The sequence below is a fragment of the Schistocerca nitens genome, chromosome 3 (genome assembly GCF_023898315.1).
Source record: "Schistocerca nitens isolate TAMUIC-IGC-003100 chromosome 3, iqSchNite1.1, whole genome shotgun sequence".
In the NCBI taxonomy this organism is placed as follows: domain Eukaryota; kingdom Metazoa; phylum Arthropoda; class Insecta; order Orthoptera; family Acrididae; genus Schistocerca; species Schistocerca nitens.
The window spans coordinates 827483836-827507198 of NC_064616.1; the positions used below are offsets into that span (position 1 = coordinate 827483836).

At 40.9% G+C, this 23363-nt stretch overlaps 1 protein-coding gene and 1 pseudogene across 1 annotated transcript in view; both read right to left on the minus strand.

Annotated features, from left to right (window-relative positions):
• Positions 1-696: 696 nt before the first annotated feature.
• LOC126249777 (uncharacterized) overlaps positions 697-23363 on the minus strand; it is a 53833-nt gene continuing 31166 nt past the window's right edge. The window contains exons 4-5 of the mRNA XM_049951460.1: positions 17167-17260; positions 697-1692 (exon numbers count right to left, since the gene is read on the minus strand). Coding sequence (XP_049807417.1) covers positions 1580-1692; positions 17167-17260 — 207 coding nt within the window. The 3' untranslated portion in view covers positions 697-1579. The remainder of the gene's footprint in view (positions 1693-17166; positions 17261-23363) is intronic.
• On the minus strand, positions 22787-22904 carry LOC126250149 (5S ribosomal RNA; annotated as a pseudogene).

Consider the following 23363-nt stretch of genomic DNA (forward strand, 5'->3'; position numbering starts at 1 on the left):
GAACAGCATTAGGTGCGCCTGTTAGTAGCGAAGCAGCCAGGCGTTTGCAGAAAATCGCCTAAAATTGACACTCATACTCAAGCGCTGTCGTGTCTGACGAGATTATACATGGCAGTAGTTGCAATTCCATTAAAGGTGCCCACTGCCCCGAGGCCTATATACAAGCTACTAAGGAGTACTTATGACGCATGTATGAATCATCTTTGTAAATCTACAATGTGTCATTGCCTTAAGGTCTTTGACGTAGCAACACCTGAAGCCCGTGCACATACGCTACTGTTCTGTCATACGCCGTACATCGAGTGTATGAGTATGAGTCTATTACTCAATATGCGGGACATCACAGTTGATGAAAGAAATGAGCGAAAACACGGCAGTTGTTTCATGTTCTACGTTATGTAAATGATCTACATTGTGTAAACATTCAGATGATGAGTACTCTGTCAGATAGACTGACGAGCGTGACAAAATACACAAATAAAATATTTGGCGATCCAGTGTCTAAATTTTTATTGTCAGCATTCTGCCAGTAAGGTGGGGATATCCTGTCAGAATTCCACATCAGAAGACATTTCTCCAGTGTTCTGGGTTAAATGGAAAACCTCTCCATAGTGTCTCCATAGTGTCTTTGTAAAAGTGATTAACGGCAATTATATGTAACAACTGTGTACTACTTCATAAATTATTTTATTTTTTCTTAAAACAGTTACACAAAACCTTCACATAACAGTCAGCACCGCCACTCCTCCCAGCTATGACTGTTGTCATTTTTACAGATTTCGTAAAAAACACACGTCACATCAACGCTATTTCCCTACGTACTACAATTTGGTAAAAAATTAATACTGCAACAAAATGAACAGAGCACTTGACAATATAATTATCTTTTTACGTCATCCCTCGGTGTTGTCCTCGACACTCTTTGGTACACTGGTATTGCCACAACATTAAAAAATAGTAAACATTTTCACATTTATACTGATTAAAAATTAACGGATATCAATTACAATGTTCATAAGATTTATGCAGCGACGTAAAAATTATCAATTTTTAACTCCTTACAATTGCATGTCCGAAAGCCAGGTGCATTTAAAAAATTTCAGAAGTAGTTATGAGTATTCACAGACTCATACATTTTCAAAACCGGAGAGACGTGTGCTGCAATTCTGGCTGAACATTAGTATCAATTCTGAAGTTTTACCAGTGATTCATACGATAAACAGTTAGCTCAGTATACTGAAAACGGACCGTTCTCGTAACAGACATTTCCAAAGCTCTTGCATCTTACAGATTTCCAAATCAGCGTCATAAATCAGCAAATATTTAAGGTAAATTTTCATAGTGAAATATTTCTGTATCCCATCGTTTGATTGTCTTTATTCGAGGAACGATAAGAAATTGTCAAGAGCTATGTCCTCACATAATGTTATTCTTGAACACTGGGAGTTTCAGCTGTGAAGGCCCACAATAATTATGTTCTCAGTAGTGAAGGGAGAGAATTCCTTATCAAACAAGCAGATTTCATTCTTTCCGGAGTTGAACGACATCTGAGTGGCCAAGCAGTGACATCTGTGATCATCTATCGTGAGTTATCAACTTCCCTTGTGTTTCCTGCATCGAAATCGTTCCATGGCCATAGGTCTGGATTCTCTTCAACATCACGGGCAACGTCACTCCACATCACAGGCTGGCCTGTAACATTAAATGATTAAGTTAGTTCTTAACTATTCAGCTCTCAGTAACACAGGTATTACTATAAACTATCTGCCGACAGTGAAAGAATAGCTCTCCTAAGCAAATACTAGAAAATATGGAACTGGTGCATAAATATAACGGGATCTTACAAAACTGGATTTATTTCTACATGGATTCCGATATAGTTCAAAACTGCAGTTTAGAAAATAAAAATAATGGGGTATCTTTGTTTTCTGTTGTTCTTGTGTGCTTAGTAACGGAAATCCGAAATCAGTATTTCTCGAGCAGGAGAACTAGAAAATATATTGCTCAAGAAGTAGCCCAAAAGGCCAATATTTTTAAAGCTGAAGCAATATGATGAGTATTATAAGATACAGAAAACGAGGGAAGCACGAAGAAAACATTTCAGCGAACTGTTCTATGTCTGACGTAAATAGAAACATGTAGGGAAGAAGGAAGAAAGAAAGAAAATTTTAAAGTGTAATAATCCGACGATATTGATGTTACCAGATACGAAGCACAAAGTCGGAGGGGTGGGAAACAGATTCAGTCTTCATCTTCTTGGAGGAACCATGGCGGTGTTCGTTCGAAATGATTTAGAGGAGCTAAAGGGCATACAAATGTTAATGACAGGAAAAGAAATTGTATCTCTCTTCTCCTGAATATGTGTAATGTCTTAACCGCTGAGCTGCACGTTTTTTCATGGAGTAAGGAAAGGGTGGAGGAGGAGTAAGTCCTGTTCATCCAAATTAACAGGCTAGGACACGCAGGATAAGGATATCTACCAGAATTAACGTCCTGAGCTTTGTCGAGGAAGTTTGCAGCATGCCACGCAGGTAACTCTGTGAATAGCCTTCAGAGCCTTCAGCCATCAGGTTAATAAGCCACTGTTGCAAAATATTAACAACAATTAGTTGCAAAAGACTGAAAAGACTGGTACACGCCGATCTCAGTGAAGAGCAGTCTCTGTTCCTGTGAAATACAGGCCATACTGACACTAGGACTTACATTATAAGATTGGATAAAAGACGGACCTACATTTATAGTATTCACAGAAATAATAAAAGCTTTTGACGGTGCTGATTCTAATACATTCTTTGAAATTCTAAAGCTAGCAGGAATAAAAGTAGAGAATGAACGGTTATCTACAAATTTTACAGAAACTAGACTACAGTTACGAGTCGAGGGACATGAAAAGGAGCTAATAGTTCAGAAAGGAGTAAGACAGAGCTTTAGGCTATCCTCGTGTTATTCAGTGAGCACACTGAGCAGGCAATAAAAGAATGGTTAAGTGGAAAAGGGAATGTCTTGAAAATGGATTATAAGATGAACATCAGCAAAACTAAAACAACTGAGTGTAGTCGCATGAAATCAGTTGATGCTGAAGGACTTAGATCAGGAAATGAGACACTAAAAGTAGTAGTAGATAAGTTTTACTACTTGGGCAGCAAAACAACTTACGATGGCTGAAGTAGAACGAACATAAAACGCAGACTTGCAATAGAAAGGGAAGCGTTTCTGGAAAAGAGAAGTATTTTAAAATCTAATATAATATTCTTACGTTTTCTGAAAGTACTTGCTTGGAGTGAAGCCTTGTACAGAAATGAAAAATGGAAGATAAGAAGGAAAAGATTCTGAAATGTAGCGCTACAGAAGGATGCTGAAGATTACATGAGATTATTAGTTAGGAGGCGCTGAATGGAATTGAGGAGAAAATAATTTTATGGCAGATTTTGACTAAAACAATGGATCAGTAAAGCATCGAGGAATAGTCAATTTGCTAATGAAGAGAAGTAGGACGGGGAGAGGGGGGGAGGTAAAAGTTATACAGTGTCACCAAGGCTGGGCTCAGTAACAAGGATCAATTAGATATATGTTGCAGTTTTGCAGAGGTGAAGATATTCGCGCAATATAGACTAGCATGAGAGATACATCGAATCAGGCTTCCAGCTCAAGGCCACAACAACAACAACAACAACAACAATGGAATGTGGCATATTACGAAATTTTGTTAGACGTGCTGGCTATTTTGTGGAACAGTCATCAACTCTGCTGTTGGGAGCCAACTAACATTAGCATCATAGCAGATGATACTGAATGGTAAAACAAAAATATCCCTTAGCGTCCCGTATTTAATTTTGTCTTTTAACTTCATTGGATGAACTTGTATTGATATGACACCATGATCTATGCCCGTCGACGCTGCGCTTTTTATATAACCAGTTTAGCCCGGAAGGCTAAATCAGTCTTGTGCAAAATCGATGACGCTAACACTTCAGTGGGCAGAAGGGGAACGAAGGAGTTTATGTATTCTATCAGCTTGTTAAAATTCCGGTCGTACACATAATACATGAATAGACGTACATCGAGTACGATGGGTGGAATGAAAATTACTTACCTGAATTCGTTGATACTGAGTGATTAATAAGATACAATTTTTCGAACAATGGTCTGCTTGATAATTCAAGAAATATCGTATTTGTAGTTACCTTACAGCAAATCAATTACAATGATAACTATTACTGTAGTTTAGGTTTATGAAGCTTAGGTACGTTTCTTTGTCATTTACTTTCCATGTAAGTTTATTTTAGGTTGTTCCTTTGCCTGTTCCGATTATTTTGTAATTCGAGTTTTTACTTTCGACAACAATAGTTACCTCCGTATTCAGAAAAAGAAGCTCTAGAACTGGAGCGCAGATACGTCCACTTCTTAAATAATAGATATAGCAGCTTCCATCGAATTTTCATAATTTCTGTCAGTCAGTTTCTAAGCAATACATGTCACCTACCGTACCTTTTCGGCATCTTTCAATTGTAAGTTGTGTTTGGTACTAAGATTTATTCCTTGCTTTTTGAAAAGCGTTCTCGTCATTCATGTTTAATACCGTGACGTATTAAGTAAAAGGAAGGGCATAACAGTTCACAGAAAATACAGTACTGTAAAAAGGAAATTTATATGGAAGTTAGAATATGGTGCCTGAGACGACATAATTATATGCAGCTTTTAGAGGAGACTTAGCACGTCAACGATTTATCACTTAGAAATTCATTAATGGCTGGTTAGGCTACCTATTTTAAACACACAGCTGCATGACTTTTTACAAACATGTGGACATTTCTTGGAATGCCCGACAATACTGTGAACGTCTGACTTTCACAGAATGCCCTATAGTCACAACATTTAGTTTGGAATTTCTCCAGCAGATGTAGTACAATGTCTTTGAAAGCACATGTCCATTATTACTTTCCTGTTTTTTAACAAGAGACCTGCGATGTTCCTCAAAATCTAGACGAATTATACCGTACTTTTGTAACCAATATGTGGCCACAGCATATGCCACACATATGCAAGAGACCAAGAAATGAAATCATAAGGCATTTTACGTAGAGAACAATTAAAAGGACACACAAAACATCTCCCATGACTAATTATATTAAGTTACCAAAAAATTAACGTATAATTTCATCGGGTTGCGTAAAGCACTTATTCTGTTACTGGCGCTCACACTAAAGTAAGCAAATATTTGTGGTAAATAATCACTTGGAACTGGATGCAGTTTCTAACACCAACACGGAAAATCAAATAATCAAAAGTTAATTATCTGACAGCAAAAATGATGTACAGGTACTTGTACAAGGCAGATATGCGAACGATGCAAATTTATTGAATACATATTTTGAAACTGGCACAGCGTGAAACGGAGTGTGCGTATAACATGTTAACAGTCATCAGATAAATACACAACATCATATTCAGCTACCAGTCCTCAAGTGATATATAGTGAAAATATTATAGTGCAGCAGTAAGGGGAAGTATGTAGTTTACAGCAGAAAACAGTTAAACATAGCATCCTGGTAATGTTCGCTCAGAAGGTGTTGCAGTGCTTCTGAGTGCCTACTGCTTCTGTTAATAAAGGGCAAAATAAGTAGCAAATACTTTTATCATCATATTTTATTGCACCTATACGTAATTATCCCATTAGCAAGTCCTCAACACTTAGCAGAATCGTCAGCAGAACACAGACTGACAGAATGAAGAACTTAACATTCACACTAGCTCGTAGTCAGCTGGTAAGTACACGAAGAACGACATCATTTGTATAAATATAACATCTAGCACAATAAATCAAGTAGTTTCTCAACATACATGAACTTTAAACAAAAGTACCTCTAAAAGAGGAATCAGAGTGCCCAGTGTAGGACCTACATGCGGTTGCTTTGAGCTACGTTGGTAGCCGCACAATGGCGAAAATGTTACTGATATCACCAAATTCATGCCACGTCATCACTGATTTGTATATCAGTCTCCAGCATATAATAGCGTATTTGATTTATGATCCTAGATTCTTGGATTTCCTAGTCATTCTGACTTTTTTTTCTCTGGTGTTGCAAGGGGAACGATGTATCTACGACGAATCCGAGGAGAAAATGTCAGTCAGTGTATTTCTACCTACATCGCCAGAATGATCGACAGAAACGGTAGTGTAAACCGAAATCACTCAATAAATAAGATATCCAAACAGACTTAAAAAGTCAGTGGTTGGAAAGATCTGCGCAACTGCCTACAACATCGGAAGCACTCACATTTTGCGCCCTTGTGTGAACAGATACAATATAACACACCAAGAATTCCTTGATGTTCGGTAAAAGCCAGGTTCAGAAAACGTAAGAATTCTACAGGCTCGTAAAGATGTTTAAACAGACCGGACTGCGCACGAGAAGTCTAGCAAAGATTATATAGCTAACCTCAATGGCATCGGTTCTCGCCACAGCGAGGAGTTACAACGATCGTGTTTTCAGTGAAGGGAGAGAGATTCTGAGGGACAACAAATTTGTAAGGTGAAGGATTCAAGATAAACGCAGATTATGCTTCTCATTCAAGGGGAAAGTGTAAACCGTGCCGATGGAACCGCCCGCAGAATATTAGTATCCGTGTGATGCAACATACAACCTACGACTGCAGGCTCGATAGCAATACGCCACCACCACCGCAAGGGGGTATTTCTTTGAGGTTACTAGTGACATGTTAAACTGTCATTTGAACAACTGAGAGACACACCAACGAAAGAAATAACATATAATCGCAACGGAAACCTGGACAGTTTCATTCATATTCGTTATCATTGTGATTCTTTTAGCCCAGGGAGCAATGTCTTGCGAAGTTGGGCTAACTATATGATTATTGTGTGGAGTCTTGTGGTACAACGTAAGTTTCACCCCCAGACGAATACTCTTGATTTCATAAATTAATGGAGAATCCGAACATAAACTTTGTCATCCTTTACATACACTGATTTTGTTAGGAATGGAAACAACTGCAGATATACAGAATTTTATATTTTAAGAAAGTCTTAGATCCGTTAGAGCGCTGTAGAATGACAAGAGAAATACATTACACACCGCAATTGCGAACTTTTGCCACGTTGTAACAATGACGCTTAGTGAAAACATGAACAGTATAGACATACTACTTTTTTCCTTCAGTAAATTGTGGCAGTGGACAAATGGGAAGATTCGATACCTGATTGTGTGTATGTGTGTGTGTGTGTGTGAAAAATATAAAAAAGTCAGACTTTGATTTCAATATGAACTCTTGTAAGTGGGCTGTTTAAGTTTTTATGTTGGTAACGCCACGTAGCGCTCTATATGAAAATCACTGACTGTGCGGTGTGCAGTCTGTGGCTGGTTTGCATTGATGGAATATTTGCTATTGTAGTGTTGGGCAGTTGGATGTGAACAAGACGTAGCGTTGAGCAGTTGGAGGTGAGCCGCCAGCAGTGGTGGATGTGGGGAGAGAGATAGCAGAATTTTGAGAGCGGACGATCTGGACGTGTGTCCACCAGAAACAGTAAATTTGTAATACTGGATATCATGAACTGATATATAATGACTTTTGAACATTATTAAGGTAAATATATTGTTTGTTCTGTATCAAAATCTTTCATTTGCTAACTTTGCCTATTAGTAGTTACTGCCTTCAGTAGTTAGAATCTATTATTTAGCTGGCATTATTGGCGCTCGCTGTATTGCAGTAGTTCCAGTAACGAAGATTTTTGTAAGGTAAGTGATTCATGAAAGGAATAGGTTATTGTTAGTCAGGGCCATTGTTTTGTTGGGATTATTGAAAGTCAGATTGCGTTGCGCTAAAAATATTGTGTGTCAGTTTAGTGTTGATCAGAATAAGTAAAGAGCGAAATGTCTGAGTACGTTCAGTTCTGCTCAGCTGTTTGAAAATCAAATAATGTAAGAGGTTTATCAGCACAGTCATTCATAGATTTTTCTAAGGGGAGGTTTCACTCTTTGTTCCCTCACAGTGGTTGGTTGAGCTCATGCATGAGTGTGCAAGTAGGAGAATGCCTTGTAGAGCACTGGTCTATTCCCAGACAAACCTCAGTCAATGGTGTAAAAAGAAAATCAAGTTGCAGAGGGCAGCATACATTCTGAAGTGAAGTCTGACACTCCTAGTAAGAATTATGTCCGTAAGCTATCTTCGCTGCATGTAATCAATTACCTGACATAAGTTTGTGCTGTGGTGTATGTGCCTAAAAGTGCTACTTTACTGTGACTATCCATTACATACATCATGTCAAAGACACAATAATTCTCAGATATTTGAGCACGACAGTAAAAATCAGTACTTTTCTGCATATAAAACATAACTGTCAGAAAAAAAGGTAAGCAAAGAAACGATTCTAATGAAACTACGCAATATGTCCCATGAATTTCAGAAAAATAATAGAAGACAATTCATAATATCAGGCACATTTTATTATGTGTAGAAATGATCATGGTCAATGGCTAATGTTAAGAATTGTCCTAGAATAATAATTACACTACTGGCCATTAAAATTGCTACACCACGAAGATGACGTGATACAGACGCGAAATTTAACCGACAGGAAGAAGATGCAAATGATTAGCTTTTCAGAGCATTCACACAAGGTTGGCACCGGTGGCGACACCTACAACGTGCTGACATGAGGAAAGTTTCCAACCGATTTCTCATACACAAACAGCAGTGGACGGGCTTTGCCTGGTGAAACGTTGTTGTGGTGTCACCGCTAGACACCACACTTGTTAGGTGGTAGCTTTAAATCGGCCGCGGTCCATTAGTACATGTCCGACCCGCGTGTCGCCACTGTGTGATCGCAGACCGAGCGCCACCACACGGCAGGTCTAGAGAGACGTACGAGCACTCGCCCCAGTTGTACGGACGACATTGCTAGCGACTACAAGTACGAAGCCTTTCTCTCATTTGCCGAGAGCCAGTTAGAATAGCCTTCAGCTAAGTCCATGGCTACGACCTAGCAAGGCGCCATTAACCATATCTGGAGAGAGTCTCACTTGTATTATCAAGAGAAATGTACCACAATGAATTAAAGTTAAGTATACGAGAAGCTCCGTTCTTTTCTTTATAGCTTTCATCACGTATCCTGTTTCAGACTTAACGCAAGACGGCGTGAGTTGACGCGTGCCCTTTCGGCTACCTTCCCTTGTGTCTAGACTGTCTTGTCTAGACACAACAGTTGTTGTGATGCCTTGTGTAAGGAGGAGAAATGCGAACCATCACGTTTCCGACTTTGATAAAGGTCGGATTGTAGCCTATCGCGATTGCGGTTTATCGTATCGCGACATTGCTGCTCGCGTTGCGATCCAATGACTGTTAGCAGAATATGGAATCGGTGGGTTCAGGAGGGTAATACGGACTGCCGTGCTGGATCGCAACGGCCTCGTATCACTAACAGTCGAGATGATAGGCATCTTATCCGCATGGCTGTAACGGATCGTGCAGCCGCGTCTCGATCCCTGAGTCAACAGATGGGGACGTTTGCAAGACAACTATCTGCACTAACAGTTCGACAACGTTTGCAGCAGCATGGACCGTGAGCTCGGCGGAGAACATGGCTGCGGCTACTCTTGATGCTGCATCACAGACAGGAGCGCCTGCAATGGTGTACTCAACGACGAACCTGGGTGCACGAATGGTAAAACGTCATTTTCTTGGGTGAATCCAGGTTCTGTTTACAGCATCATGATGGTCGCATCCGTGTTTGGCGACATCGCGGTGAACGCACATTGGAAGCGTGTATTCGTCATCGCCATACTGGCGTATCACCCGGCGTGATGGTATGAGGTGCCATTGGTTACACGTCTCGGTCACCTCTTGTTCGCATTGACGGCACTTTGAACAGTGGACGTTACATTTCAGATGTGTTACGACCCGTGGCTCTACCCTTCATTCGATTCCTGCGAAACCCTACATTTCAGCAGGATAATGCACGAGCGCATGTTGCAGGCCCTGTACGGGCCTTTTTGGATACAGAAAATGTTGGGCTGCTGCCCTGGCCAGCACATTCTCCAGATCTCTCACCAATTGAAAACGTCTGGTCAATGGTGGCCGAGCAACTGGCTCGTCACAATCCGCCAGTGGTATCGTGTTGAAGCTGCATGGGCAGCTGTACCTGTACACGCCATCCAAGCTGTGTTTGACTCAATGCCCAGGCGTATCAAGGCCGTTATTACGGCCAGAGGTGGTTGTTCTGGGTACTGATTTCTCAGGCTCTATGCACCCAAATTGCGTGAAAATGTAATCTCATGTCAGTTCTAGTATAATCGATTTGTCCAATGAATACCCGTTTATCATCTGCATTTCTTCTTGGCGTAGCAATTTTAATGGCCAGTAGTGTAAATGCTCATTCCTGAATGCGGATGCATATGCCGAAAATTTAGTTAGCACCAGAATAGTAGAACGATGATCATGTTGTCTGTGCCAGTTTAGAAAACGGTCGGCCATGGCGTGCAAAACCTCACGCAAAAACGCTGTGGCTGCACGCGCGTACCCCGAGGGGCGTGTCTCACCACTACTTGCTTCTTACTGCGTACGGCGCGACATTTTATTTAGCATTGCGGTGAGGCATTTTCCGGTCGGCACGACATTCTTCAGTTCGGCACAATCGTGGTGTTGGCACTGTTTACCCTTCCCTGTTTCTTCATACAGGGTGACAATTATTGAACTACATGAAAAGAAATGTAAATTAGTTACGAACTACGGCGTGCACACACTTTATTCGACATGTGAACGTCACGACAGTTATTCGGATTTATGTTATAACATGTCCGGCACGCCTGCCATCATTGGCGATGGTGAGACGAGTAGCGAAATTCTGCATGACCCGCTGTAGTGACGGAACATCGATGCTGTCGATGACCTCCGGAATGGCTGTTTCCAGCTTAGCAATGGTTTTGGAGTTATTGCTGCACACCTCGTCTTTGCTATAGCCCCACAAAAAGGAGTCGCATGTGTTCAGAATCCGGAAAATATGGCGGCCAAGCGAGGCCCATGCCAATGGCCTCTGGGTACCCCAGAGCCAGAATGCGGTCCCCAAAGTATTCATCCAGGACATCAAACACTATCCTGTTTCGGTGGGGTCGAGCTCCGTCTTGCATGAACCACATATTGTCGAAATCAGGGTCACTTTAGATAATGGGGATGAAATCATCTTCCAAAACCTTCACGTACCTTTCGGTAGTCACCGTCCCATCAAGGAATACCGCACCGATTATTCCGTGACTGGACGTTGCACACCACACAGTCACCCGTTGAGGGTGAAGAGACTTCTCTATCACAAAATGCAGATTCTCAGTCCCCAAATGCGCCGATTTTGCTTATTGACGACCCCGTCCAAATGAAAGGTGCTTCGTCGCTACACCCATCATACGCATACTAAATCCCATTATGCCGCCCGGCCAACCGTGCAGTTTGAACGTGCTAAGGCAAACCGTTCAGTAGTTATGGCGATTTTATTTCACGTAGTTCAATAATTGTCACCCTGTAATATAAAGGAAGATAGGTCCAGTGGCTGTTTGCACAAAAAGAGGCAGCCCCAATGACCTATCTGTCACAAGCCTTTAGAAATGAAGGGAATGACAGAATAGAACAATGAGACTTCCTAATATCTATTATGCAGTCGCTTAATCGACAGGTACCGCAAATTTGCAATGCAACGACATTACAGCACCACAGAAACTAATTTAAAGATTTATTTGACGATGAAGAAGCAAAAATTACAACGGCTGGTAGACAGGATTCATTGATCTGTGCATCAAGAAGCAACTTGTGCTAAACTTAAAAGCATGAAGCAGTTGATGAATTTGTTGATACGAATAGTACATTTTCTGAAGTCGCGTGCAGTATTACTGTCAGTTGCAACAGTTTTAGATGGAATTGAAGAGTGTAGAGACGTTATATATTACTGCAAAGTACATTGTTTAAGTCGAGGGGCATGCCTGAAACGATTTCTCGCTTTAAAACCAGCTATTGTTGAATTTTCGAAGGTAAAAGGAAAGTAGGAACGAACATTAGAACTTCCAGAATGGATTTCAGATCTCGCATTTTAAGTGGACTTGACTGTAGATTCCCGACAGTAAGACATTCTACGGTGAGAAACAACTAATTTCTGATTTGATGGGGATGCATTTGAAAAGAAAATGACATTGTGGAAGGGACAAATTCTCTATGCTCACTGGCGTTAAAGACAAAGCGACGTTTGAAGAATTCATTGTGACCTTGGAAGAATAAGAAGGATAGCTTTCTAAACGTTTTGAGGACACTGCCAGTCTTACATCTGTGTCTGAGATGTATTCGAGATTTTCGATTGCAGCTGAAAGTGCCCCTGTGCATATGCAGATGGAACTGATTGATCTGCAGTGTAAATTCCCATTTAAAAGACAAATTCTTCTATGTTAAAACAGTGTATTAGGTCTAAGTTGTTTTCCTCGGGAGGAGATTCCACGTCTACGTAATGACGTTGCAAATGTGATAAAATAATTCGATAAACATATGTGTGTGAAGGCTTTTCCGATTGTGAAACAAAGTAAATCAAGATTGCAAAGCAACCGGAGTGCGAAAATCTGTTAAATTGTCTGCATCTATCCATATGCCGACAGTTTTTAACAGATAAAAATTATATCATGTCTTCAGCGCACAAAAAAAAATAATAGTGAAAATTAGATTTGTTTGTGATCTATGTTGTTGCGAAATATGAAATATGAAATCAATTCTTATGCCGTGCGAATGCACGTAAATGCGGCGCGTTCGCACGTTCCTTCTTTCCCCCTCCTCACACTCAGACAGCGTGGGTGGGGGTGGGAGAAGTGTGCACCCAAGTGAGAGAGCCATCCACGCGTGCAAGAGCACTACTTGCATGTCGAATTCTTGGCCGTCTCTGGCCTGGAATGAGTATTAGAAAAGTTTTAGGAAATATCTCAATTATACGGAATCTAATTGTCAGAAGATTAGTTACGATACATAGGTATTAGGCGGATAGTGATCCCTCTTAGTTGGACACATTTAAGAAGGCTATTTTAAGATCGCAAATTAGTAGTGTCGCCAGCCATTTACGAGATCGTAATCATTTATTGGAAATTAAAACTTATTTTATAGGCTTTTATAATGGGAATGCAGAGCTGTTGTTGTTGTTGTGGTCTTCAGTCCTGAGACTGGTTTGATGCAGCTCTCCATGCTACTCTATCCTGTGCAAGCTTCTTCATCTCCCAGTACCTACTGCAACCTACATCCTCAGAGCTAGTATAGTTAATACTAAAAAGTAGTGAATAGTCGCAGATAAAGTCACATGTCGACCTAAGGACCCTATTTTCACCTCTCGTCTTCTTTGCCTAGAGATAAACACAATTTTTAAAAAACCCTGTTCTATGGTAGAAACACGTGCCTGTTTGCGTCAACTTGGTGCAAATAATTCCGTACTGAAAATCACATTTTCCAAGTGGAGCATCGTTTGAAGGGGACACAGCGATTTTTCTCATCAATCTTCAGATAAACCGTCAAAGGCGGTGTATTATCTGAGTTATTCGTCTAATTTCGCTGATTAGATGCAATCAGCCTCAGCTAGACACTGCCCTGGTGACGTTACGTTAGAGATGTACAGCACCGCTCGGCATCATCAACAGAGGTCCTTTGTTCCGGGGATGGTGCCAGGTAGTGCTTTAAATCTCTAACGTGTTACCATTACTACAATGCTCCCATATAATCAAATGAATAAGATAATACGCGCATTGTGGCGGTTTATGTGTAGACAAACATCAGGTTGTGTGTTATAAAATATCAGACTTCCTAAACATCGTCGGATGCTCTCAGTGCATCTGAAAATGACTACTGCACATTGGCTATGGGTCAGTTGTGCTAGAGTCGGCGCGACATGGATGTCAGGCTCATACACAGGTCATTTTTCTTGGTAGTTAAAAATCTGTGGTTACCATAGAGTAAACGAATAAAACATACATGAATGCTTTAAAAAAATCGATCCTGTCATATGGCTCTATACACTGGATGACCTACATATAAATTAGCAGCCATTGGCAACGATGCATCACGAATATTTGTGAACCATGACCCTCACCGAACTGTAATGGATACAGCAATTACGCATTACAGGGAAAGCGAAAAAAATTATGAATCTCAGTAAGTGGATTCGCCACGAATCACTGGCCAAGATCGTTCTCTGCTTTACAGCAAATAAATATTTCCTTCTTACGCGCAATAGTAACAGGTAACGAAAAAGAAGTATTTACTAAGCGGAACGTCCACTGCTTCGTTTGATTGTTAGACGTTGATGAAACTCCAAAGACACGTAGAAAATACTCAAATAAGCGATGTTTAGTGGTTTTGTATTACTATCAGCAACTCTTACCTACTGACAAAATTATGAATTATTTTTTAGCGAAAGCAATAAAGAGTTAAGATACAGTGCTTCGCTTAAACGAAGCTATAATTGCAAGAATAAACTAAAGTTCTCTCTAAGTCCAATGTTGATTTGAGTACTGGGCCTTATAAGATATGGTCCTATTGGAGATGATATTCCCCTGCCTCCCTCCGACGTTTGATGAGATTTACCCAACCAGTTATCCGAAGACCTGCAGTGTAACGTAGACTCCGAACTACAGTCCAGTTTGACAGTCTTAACATACTGACGGAGGTGAAGGTACCGCCAACTGACAAAAATTCTAGTATAAACAGAGGGTTGATCTCCCTACTTTCGAAGCTGCAGACTGGCACTTACTTAGCTAAGAAACGAGCCATCGTTAGTTGCAAAAATAACGATGCAAAATTTACGTAGCTGGCGCAATGCGCCGCACCGGAGGAAAGTGGGAGAGTAAGAATTGTAGGGGGAGGTGACTCCAATAAGCAATTTTAAAAGGATGTATTGTACAATAGCTATCCAGATACGAAAACTAGCGTGTACAGCTGCAGCGAACCAATCTTCGGACTGAAAACCACAATAACTTTGTATCATAAAGTCTTTAAGGAATTTCAGCATTATTTTCCGGCTCCTTCCTATCCATATCCATGATTGCGAAGTTGATTAAATACGGTGATACACCCTCTGGCTGTAAAAGAAACTATTATAAATTTGAATATGGCCCACAGGGACAGGGGGATTGTCGTTGTACGTAATACCGTTCATTTCATAAAGCTTCTACTTTTCTAGGAAAATACCATAATTTACCCAGAAAAATGGTGGGATAGGTAACAGAAGATACCTATGAAAGTCTACATATGTAAAGTCTGACAAGGAATCCTTCTCGAACGAAAACTGTGGTTTAGTAGATAATTTATTTGTGCTTAAATGTCACACTACTATACCGGTAGAAAACGATGTAAAGAGGCAGATGTTAATACATTTAATGAATGGCAACTAAAAATGCTTTCAACTTGCGTAGTTACGACATACAAACTCACAAAGGGACCGCGCCCACGCGTCGTCACCGATTTGCTCCAAATTTCTGGTATACGCAGTACCTGCTCAGAAATGAAAGTTACAGAAGTGGGAGTTCCAGATAGCCAAGTTTTTAGAAACACTTTTGGCCCGGATTGGACGAGGCACGAGCCACTCACATTAGCTTAGCTTCCCGACAGCCGTTGGCACAACGGAAAGAGTACAGAACGGTAATCGCAGGGGCGTGAGGTCGTGGGTTTTATGTGTTTTCAATTTTTACGTTTCTTGTCATGCAAATAAATCGTAATAATGCTCAATATATCATACTGATTAATATTTTCTTAAAGGCAAAGGAAAATTTTGGATCGCGGTCTCAAATATCGTCATTACTTCATCAAAATCTGGGGAACTTACAACAGCCTTACACAACAATTTTTTGACTGATGTGATGAATCCCTACGTGCGGAAAGCGAATTAATTCTGTTAATTGACCCATGGAGAGGATAAACAAACCTACAATCATACGAAGAAATTTTTCAAGATGAATAAGCATTGCCATCGTGCAGTTTTAAAGTGCTTCTCCCAAATGCACTCCGCTAGTGCAATCAAGCAATGTCTGTTTTTATCGTCAGGTAAAGAATTTGATCAAAAGGCTTTTTTCCAAAAGGTCACTATAATTTTCCTGGAGGGGTTTTCTAATCTACTATTTTGGGAAGTTAGTAATTGAAGAGTGCATCGTAAAAAGTGATAGGCTTTGCAAAATATTGCCAAGTCCACAACAAGGAGCCCACACAGCTAACTACATTGTGATAATCATAAATAATACTCATTTTTCTAATGAGCAGGATTTCGTAGGCTGAAACGGTGTACGTTATGGGATAAAGGAGAAAAGAAGATAAAAAATATCTATCTTCAGTGAGGAATTTTGAGTGAAATTTCACTATCTGATCTAACAGTACATGCATCTGCATGTATACTCTGCAAGCCTCTGCGAAATTCACTGCATTGGGTAGTTCTGATTACACTACATATTAGGACGCCTTCCCGTTTCATTTGCCTATAGAGCTCGGGAAGGAGGACAGGTTAAATGCCTCCGTCGAGCACCTTTGCGATCCCTACGAGAGCGATACGAGGGGAGATGTAGGATATTGTTAGGTACCCCACTTCATTGTGAGTATATACGTAGGCTTTCGCTAGGTATCTGTCTTATATCTTCAAGGATTTGTCAGTTCAAAGTTCAACATTTCCCTGACGCTCTCCCGTGGATCAAAGAAACATATCACCTTTCGTGCTACCTTTCTTTGTATCAGTTCCATATCCCCTATTTGTTCTATTTAGTGTGGGTACGACACTCCCGATCAGTATTCTAGGATAGACTGCGTGAGTATTTTGTCACGAATATCCTTTGTAGACTGATTACATTTTACCAGTATCGTAAGAATAAACCAAAGTCTGCCAAGTGCTCTTTCCAAAGACTGATCCCTTGTGATCAAATTGCACTTCAAATCTCCACAAACTGTTCTAACAAAGTATTTGTAACACTTGGCTGACTAATTGTGATTCATTGATGTAGTCATAGGATACCGCGTTTATTGAAGTGCACAGTTTTGTGTGTCTGAATTTCTAAAGCAAGTTGCAACTCTTTGCACCCACTGAAGTCTCATCAAGATATGTTAGTATTGTCTCTCAGGCCATTAATACATAGGAAGATAAAAAATAAGAATCAGAAGCCGACTGACCGTCCTTGCGTACGTAGTAGGCCTGGCGTCGTACTGGGGCGGGCATGGCGTCAGCCCCTCCCGGCCACAGCCATTCGCTGCCATCCTGCGCCTCCTGCAACACACCACACACAACCCTCACTTCCTGGCACGTGGCGCTAGCGTCGGCACGAAAATGCAAACTCTTTGTCCAGTCCGATGGATTCTGGCTTAAGAGTGATTCACTTAGAGTAACCTAACAGGTAGCTTGCACGCTTCACAGAAGATAAGCCACACGTAAATTACAAAATACTTATTCTACCAGAATATAAGGCGATTTTGATCACCATCTTTAAGTACAAGCAGTTCACACAAATGAATTTACTTCATTTACAGATAAGTGGATTTCAGGGTGAAACTATGAAAGGGGAAACCCTCCCAAAAAAAATTTAAAGCCTGAGTATTTTCTGTTCGCTTGTGTCCACTGTCCTGCAGTATTTCGGAAGTGACAACATGTTCCGGTTCCGCCTCGACTACACATTTGCTGGTATTTCACAATCGCAATTTCTACGTGTGAGCCACTCTCAAATGATAATCAAGCAGCAAGTGCGTCAATTCTTATTCTTTTCGGTTAACAGGATATCTTCCATACGTCCAACATATTTCCAACCATATCTTCATACTTGGCTTCATCTGTCGAATGCACAATGGAAACAGGAAGCTGTATTTACATTGACTTCGACGGAGTTATTGTCCTTTTTTATACAAAGATGAGATATCTTATTTATTCTTACACTTATTGAGTGAAATATGGAGATATGGTTGGACACGGAGGACGACGTCGTCTTAACAGTAAAGAATGTGTATTGACGAACTTCATGTTCAGTTATCTCTTGAAAATGGCACATACACTGAAATCGTGATTTTAAAATACTTATAAATAATCTAGTAACAGCCGAGTCGGAAAATGTTGTTACTGAAAAATGTGAAATCCCTTTTTCGTAAGCTGATGAGAGTTCAGATGTGTCGAGTATGACTTATTTACAAGACGTGGTAAGAAATTCAGTCAATGAATCATGTGCAGAAATTATGGTTAATCGAGAACAATTGTAAAGAAATTTTTGCAAGTTTAGTGAGTTCCTATAACTGAAAGAGAGTCTGATGGCAAAAAGGTAGAAAATTGGATAAGGATACTCGTACAAATATTGGTAAACAGAGTTGTAAAGCTGCTGAAGTCTGGAACTCGGACGACAGATATTCTTAGTACATAACTGCATTCAGAGAGAAACTTAGAAAACATTCGTCGCAGTTCTGATGGTCTCAGTATCTCAAGTCGTTAAACATTTTAAATGTTTCTCAGTTTATTATATCTCCAGACCAGCAGATCTAAAAGTTTCCCTAGGATATGTTATAACCACTATTTCTGTATTTCTAAACGATCTTCAGGTGTTCTTTTTTCCTTATTTTGAAAGAGCATCTAGGTAACTAAAACTTATTCATCATGTTAGTCTACTTTCTATGCATCTTCAGTGGACTCCATTATCTTCCCAAGATTTCACTTTTTAAATGCTTTGCTTAGGAGAAGACATTCGTCGCAATTCTGAAACACGTAATTGCTCGAAGCCGGAACATCGGATATTAGAGCTTAGGAGATATTTCGCAGATCATAGAAGTTCAGAGTATTGGATTAGAAACTCTCATTCTATGACGTAAACAGTACATCGGAGTTGTGTGTACGAGAAATACAGAGTTTTCACGCCATGTAGCAGTTAGTAACGAAAATATCTTGATGCATCTCGTTATGTATACCTACTATAAACTGAAGTCCCCTGCAGCATGTTTCTAATCTCAGGCAACATCGTAGGGATTTTGACACGGTAATCACTAATAGATAAACTAATTCAAAAGGAAGGTTCAAATGGCTCTGAGCACTATGGGACTCAACTGCTGAGGTCATTAGTCCCCTAGAACTTAGAACTAGTTAAACCTAACTAACCTAAAGACATCACAAACATCCATGCCCGAGGCAGGATTCGAACCTGCGACCGTAGCGGTCTTGCGGTTCCAGACTGCAGCGCCTTTAACCGCACGGCCACTTCGGCCGGCCTCAAAAGGAAGGTTTGTGTGTATAATTTATTAGTGCTACGCCAAACATTTTGTTCGATCGTAGAAATACAGTGTTACCTACGCGAAGCCGGAGCTGGTCTCTAGTGGAGAATAAATACGGTTAGACCGCTCACAAACTTAAATTGTAAAAACGTCGAGAGCCTCGGTTTACAATCCTTCCGAACGAATGTATAGGGGTAGCACAATTACAGACCTACTCTTAAATGGCTGAAGACCGTAAACATGGAAAAGTTTAGAGTGCCCTTTACCCAGCAGTGGATATCAAACCGCTGATGATGATTGCAAAATTGCATACAGAGGCCACCGACGACACATTTCACCTGTAGCCCCCGTTGACTTCCTCGTCGACGGAGAAAGAATACTCACTTAGTTGAGATGGGAGTCGAAGGAATCGGCCGTGATTTTTTTCACGGGATAATGTCAGAATTTATCTGATGTGATTTAAGTACATCATTCAACATGCACATCGCGACGGCCAGACGGGACTTTGAATATAGATCTCATATAACAAGAATCTTAACTCTTAGCCATTGCTTAGTAATGACAGTAAAAGATTTTAAATGCATTTCTCTTACCGTCAACCAAATAGTACTAAAATAAGCTCATCCGCATCGCCAGCTCAGCTTTTCATCATTGACGTATCAACTAACTTATATAATGGAGTTAAGGCATTATATATATATATATATATATATATATATATATATATATATATATATATATATAGTATTTCAGTTTTTTTTTCACTAAAGTTAAAAGTAATTCACGCATACTTTGGCTCCTTTTGCAAATTCATTAAAATTTAAATTTTTATGGTGTATCTAGACCCCACTTAGTTTCCTTGAATGATTTTTTCATTATTTATCGGACTGTGGGCTGTATTAAATGCAGTGTATTTGTTGTTACTCTTGGTGCTGATGCTGCTACTGTTAGCGGCAAGCCCGACAACTATATTAATTATAAGGCCTTCCATCAAAGACTGAAGTAAGTGAACATATTCAATTTGCGCAATATTTGTAAAAAATTGACATTTACCCTGCTTAACGAGTCTTCTTACCTCGGTTCACTGACCTTAAAAATGCTTGTTGTGAAATATGTATGTCATGAAGTGTGAATCCTTAAAAATGAAGTAGAAAATGAATTTTTTTAATACAGAGAGTTTCGCAAAGAGAAAGACGCAACAGATACAAAAAAAGTTATGCTGTACTTCAAGGTACACAAATATACATTGAAATGCCGTAATGCCACTCCATGTTATTATGCTAACTGCAGAGAGCTTAGAAGTATGGAATTCTTCAACTAACAAAACGATAACCATTCCACAGGTTACTTTGACACCCAGTTAAGGTCATTTAGTTTCTTCCTTTGTGTGGATGTTTTCGAAAAAATAAAAGTATATTGAGCTAAGTAACACCAGATGGTTATAATGAAAGTGCAGCTGCTCACGAAGGTCCATTGTGTGGCAGCGAAAATTGGTAGTTATGCTAATACGTTAATGCGGAACAGGTTTACGCAGAAAAAATTAGTTCCACTTTTGGCCACCAGATGCAAATCTGGCGCTGTACAGCCTTTGTATGACGCTATGACAGTCACACTGCCATTTGAGAAGCTATAAGTGAGTGAACTACACGGCTATCAAGAAGAGAGACCGTGCGCTGTTAATGAATCTTCGGTATGTGAAAGGCAGCAATTATAATGCTGCATTCAGAGACTACTGCCGACTGAAAGGTCTGAGGCGTCGCCTCTGTGATTACCTGGTTTAAAGAAGACGATAATGAAATTCGAAAACAAGAGTGAGTTTGATATGGCACCTGGAAGAGGAAGGCATCCTATCCCGGCGGAAATTATTGACGATGTTGCCGTTGCTGTAACTGACCATGTATCACGTGCCCCGGGTAGTGTTTGTGCTTGTCCAGTATTACGAGATTTGTCCGTCCCATGGTCAACAATACGGGAATTTGTGAGGTCTATTTTACACTGGTACCCGTACAGGATCCACACGATGCAGTAACTGAAACCTCATGATCAGCAGCAACGTTCTGAATTCGCTCTTCGGCTTCTGCCACGGATCTAAGTTGATGACATGTGGCCAGGCAGTATTCTATGGAGTGTTGAGGCATATTTTACACTACAATGAATATACAGAACTGGCGAATTTGATGTATTGTTAACCGCACGTTGGGCACGAAGAGCCATTGCACTCGCCGTATGTGGTGTGGTGTGGATTCAAAAGCACCTTTAATCTTGGTCCGTTCTTCTTTGAAGAGAATACACGCCGAGGGCCTACGAGGTGAGCCGGCCGCTGTGGCCGAGCGGTTCTAGGCGCTTCAGTCCAGAACCGCGCTGCTGCTACGGTCGCAGGTTCGAATCCTGCCTCGGGCATGGATGTGTGTGATGTCCTTAGGTTACTTAGGTTTAAGTAGTTCTAAGTCTAGGGGACTGATGGCCTCAGATGTTAAGTCCCATAGTGCTCAGAGCCATTTGAACCATTTTTGAACCTACGAGGTGAGCCTTGCAGTCTACACGTGTTCGAGACCCCCGCGTACAGCATGTGATTCCTGCTTTGGAAGAGCGCAACTGTGTGGAAACCACAGTTATCACGCGAGATGGCGCAACACCTTATGTCGCTGGCCCAGTGAAAGATCTGCTTCTTGGAGCCTTCCATGAACGTGTCATCTCAAGAGGTTTTCCAGGTGCAAAGCGTTCATGATCACCCTATCTGAATCCATGAGACTTTTGGCTCTGGCAGTATTTAAAATACCGTGTATACCGGGGATCTGAAGGCCAGTATACAGGAACACGTTGTTCAGATTGCACCGGCTTTGCTGCGAGCAACTGTTGATCACGTTGCTTTTATGGATTCAGCATCTCGTCGACATCTCCGGTGTTCATACTGAACTAACACTGTAAGTGGCGGTTAATAATAATATAAACATTATGCTTTCTCACTTGTTTGACCTTTTCTGCCCATATTCCATTCCTAATCCATTGCATATGGAAACATTTCTATACGTCTTTCTAACATTCACAGGTCAGATTTGCAGCTGGTAGCCAAAACAGGAACTAATGGTTTTTTCAGCGTAAATCGGTTGCGCATTAACGCATTAGAATATCTGACAAGTTTCGCAGCCATAGGATAGTTACAGTCCACACTGGACCTCTGTGAGGAGCTGCATATTAATTACAACTACACGGTACCTTCCTTTTCTTCGGCTTTTCTTGTTTCTCTGTGGGGTCGGCATTGTTATATGGAAAGTGGCAATGTTGTGGCAGTTGGTGATCGGACGCCCTCCCTGACGCAAAGTGTACCCCATCTGTCTGCGTCTAGAGAAAAAAAGCACTCCGTCTTCAGGCCACGAGTGGCCTACCGGGACCATCCGACCGCCGTGTCATCCTCTGTGGAAGATGCGGATAGGAGGGGCGTGGGGTCAACACACAGCTCCCGGTCGTAAGATGGTATTCTTGACCGACGCCCCTGCTATTCGGTCGAGTAGCTCATCAATTGGCATCACGAGGCTGAGTGCATCTCGAAAAATGGCAACAGCGCATGGCGGCCCGGGTGGTCACCCAGCCAAGTGCCGACCACGCCCGACAGTGCTTAACATCGGTGATCTCACGGGAACCGGTGTAACCACTGCGGCAAGGCCGTTGCCACAGCGTCTACAGAAAGCTCTCATATATTTGTGAGAACATTTTCTAAATGTTTGCGTAGCCTGTATCTGAGGCGGAACGTGGATACGAGCCCAGTATTTACCTAGCTGGATGTTGAAAACCGTCTAAAAACCTCATCCAGGCCGGCCGGCACACTGGCCCCGTCGCTAAGCCACGGGGCGGATTCGATACTGAACAGGCGCTTTAACCCGCACGGCTCTCCGGGCAAGTAAATAAACAGTACCTACATTTCCAAACTTTGCTTGTATCAGCGAGAGAATTTTCTTAGTAGAAAACTAATATCTCAGTTCATGAATCAATACTAGAATTAAAAATAGTCTGCATAATGATTAAAATCACGTACTTTGACCTAGAAAGGTACCCATTGTTCAGGAAACACATTTTCATTGACGTGTCAGCAGTCATAATGTGTTTAGCTGTTAATAAATTTCAGTTTAAGG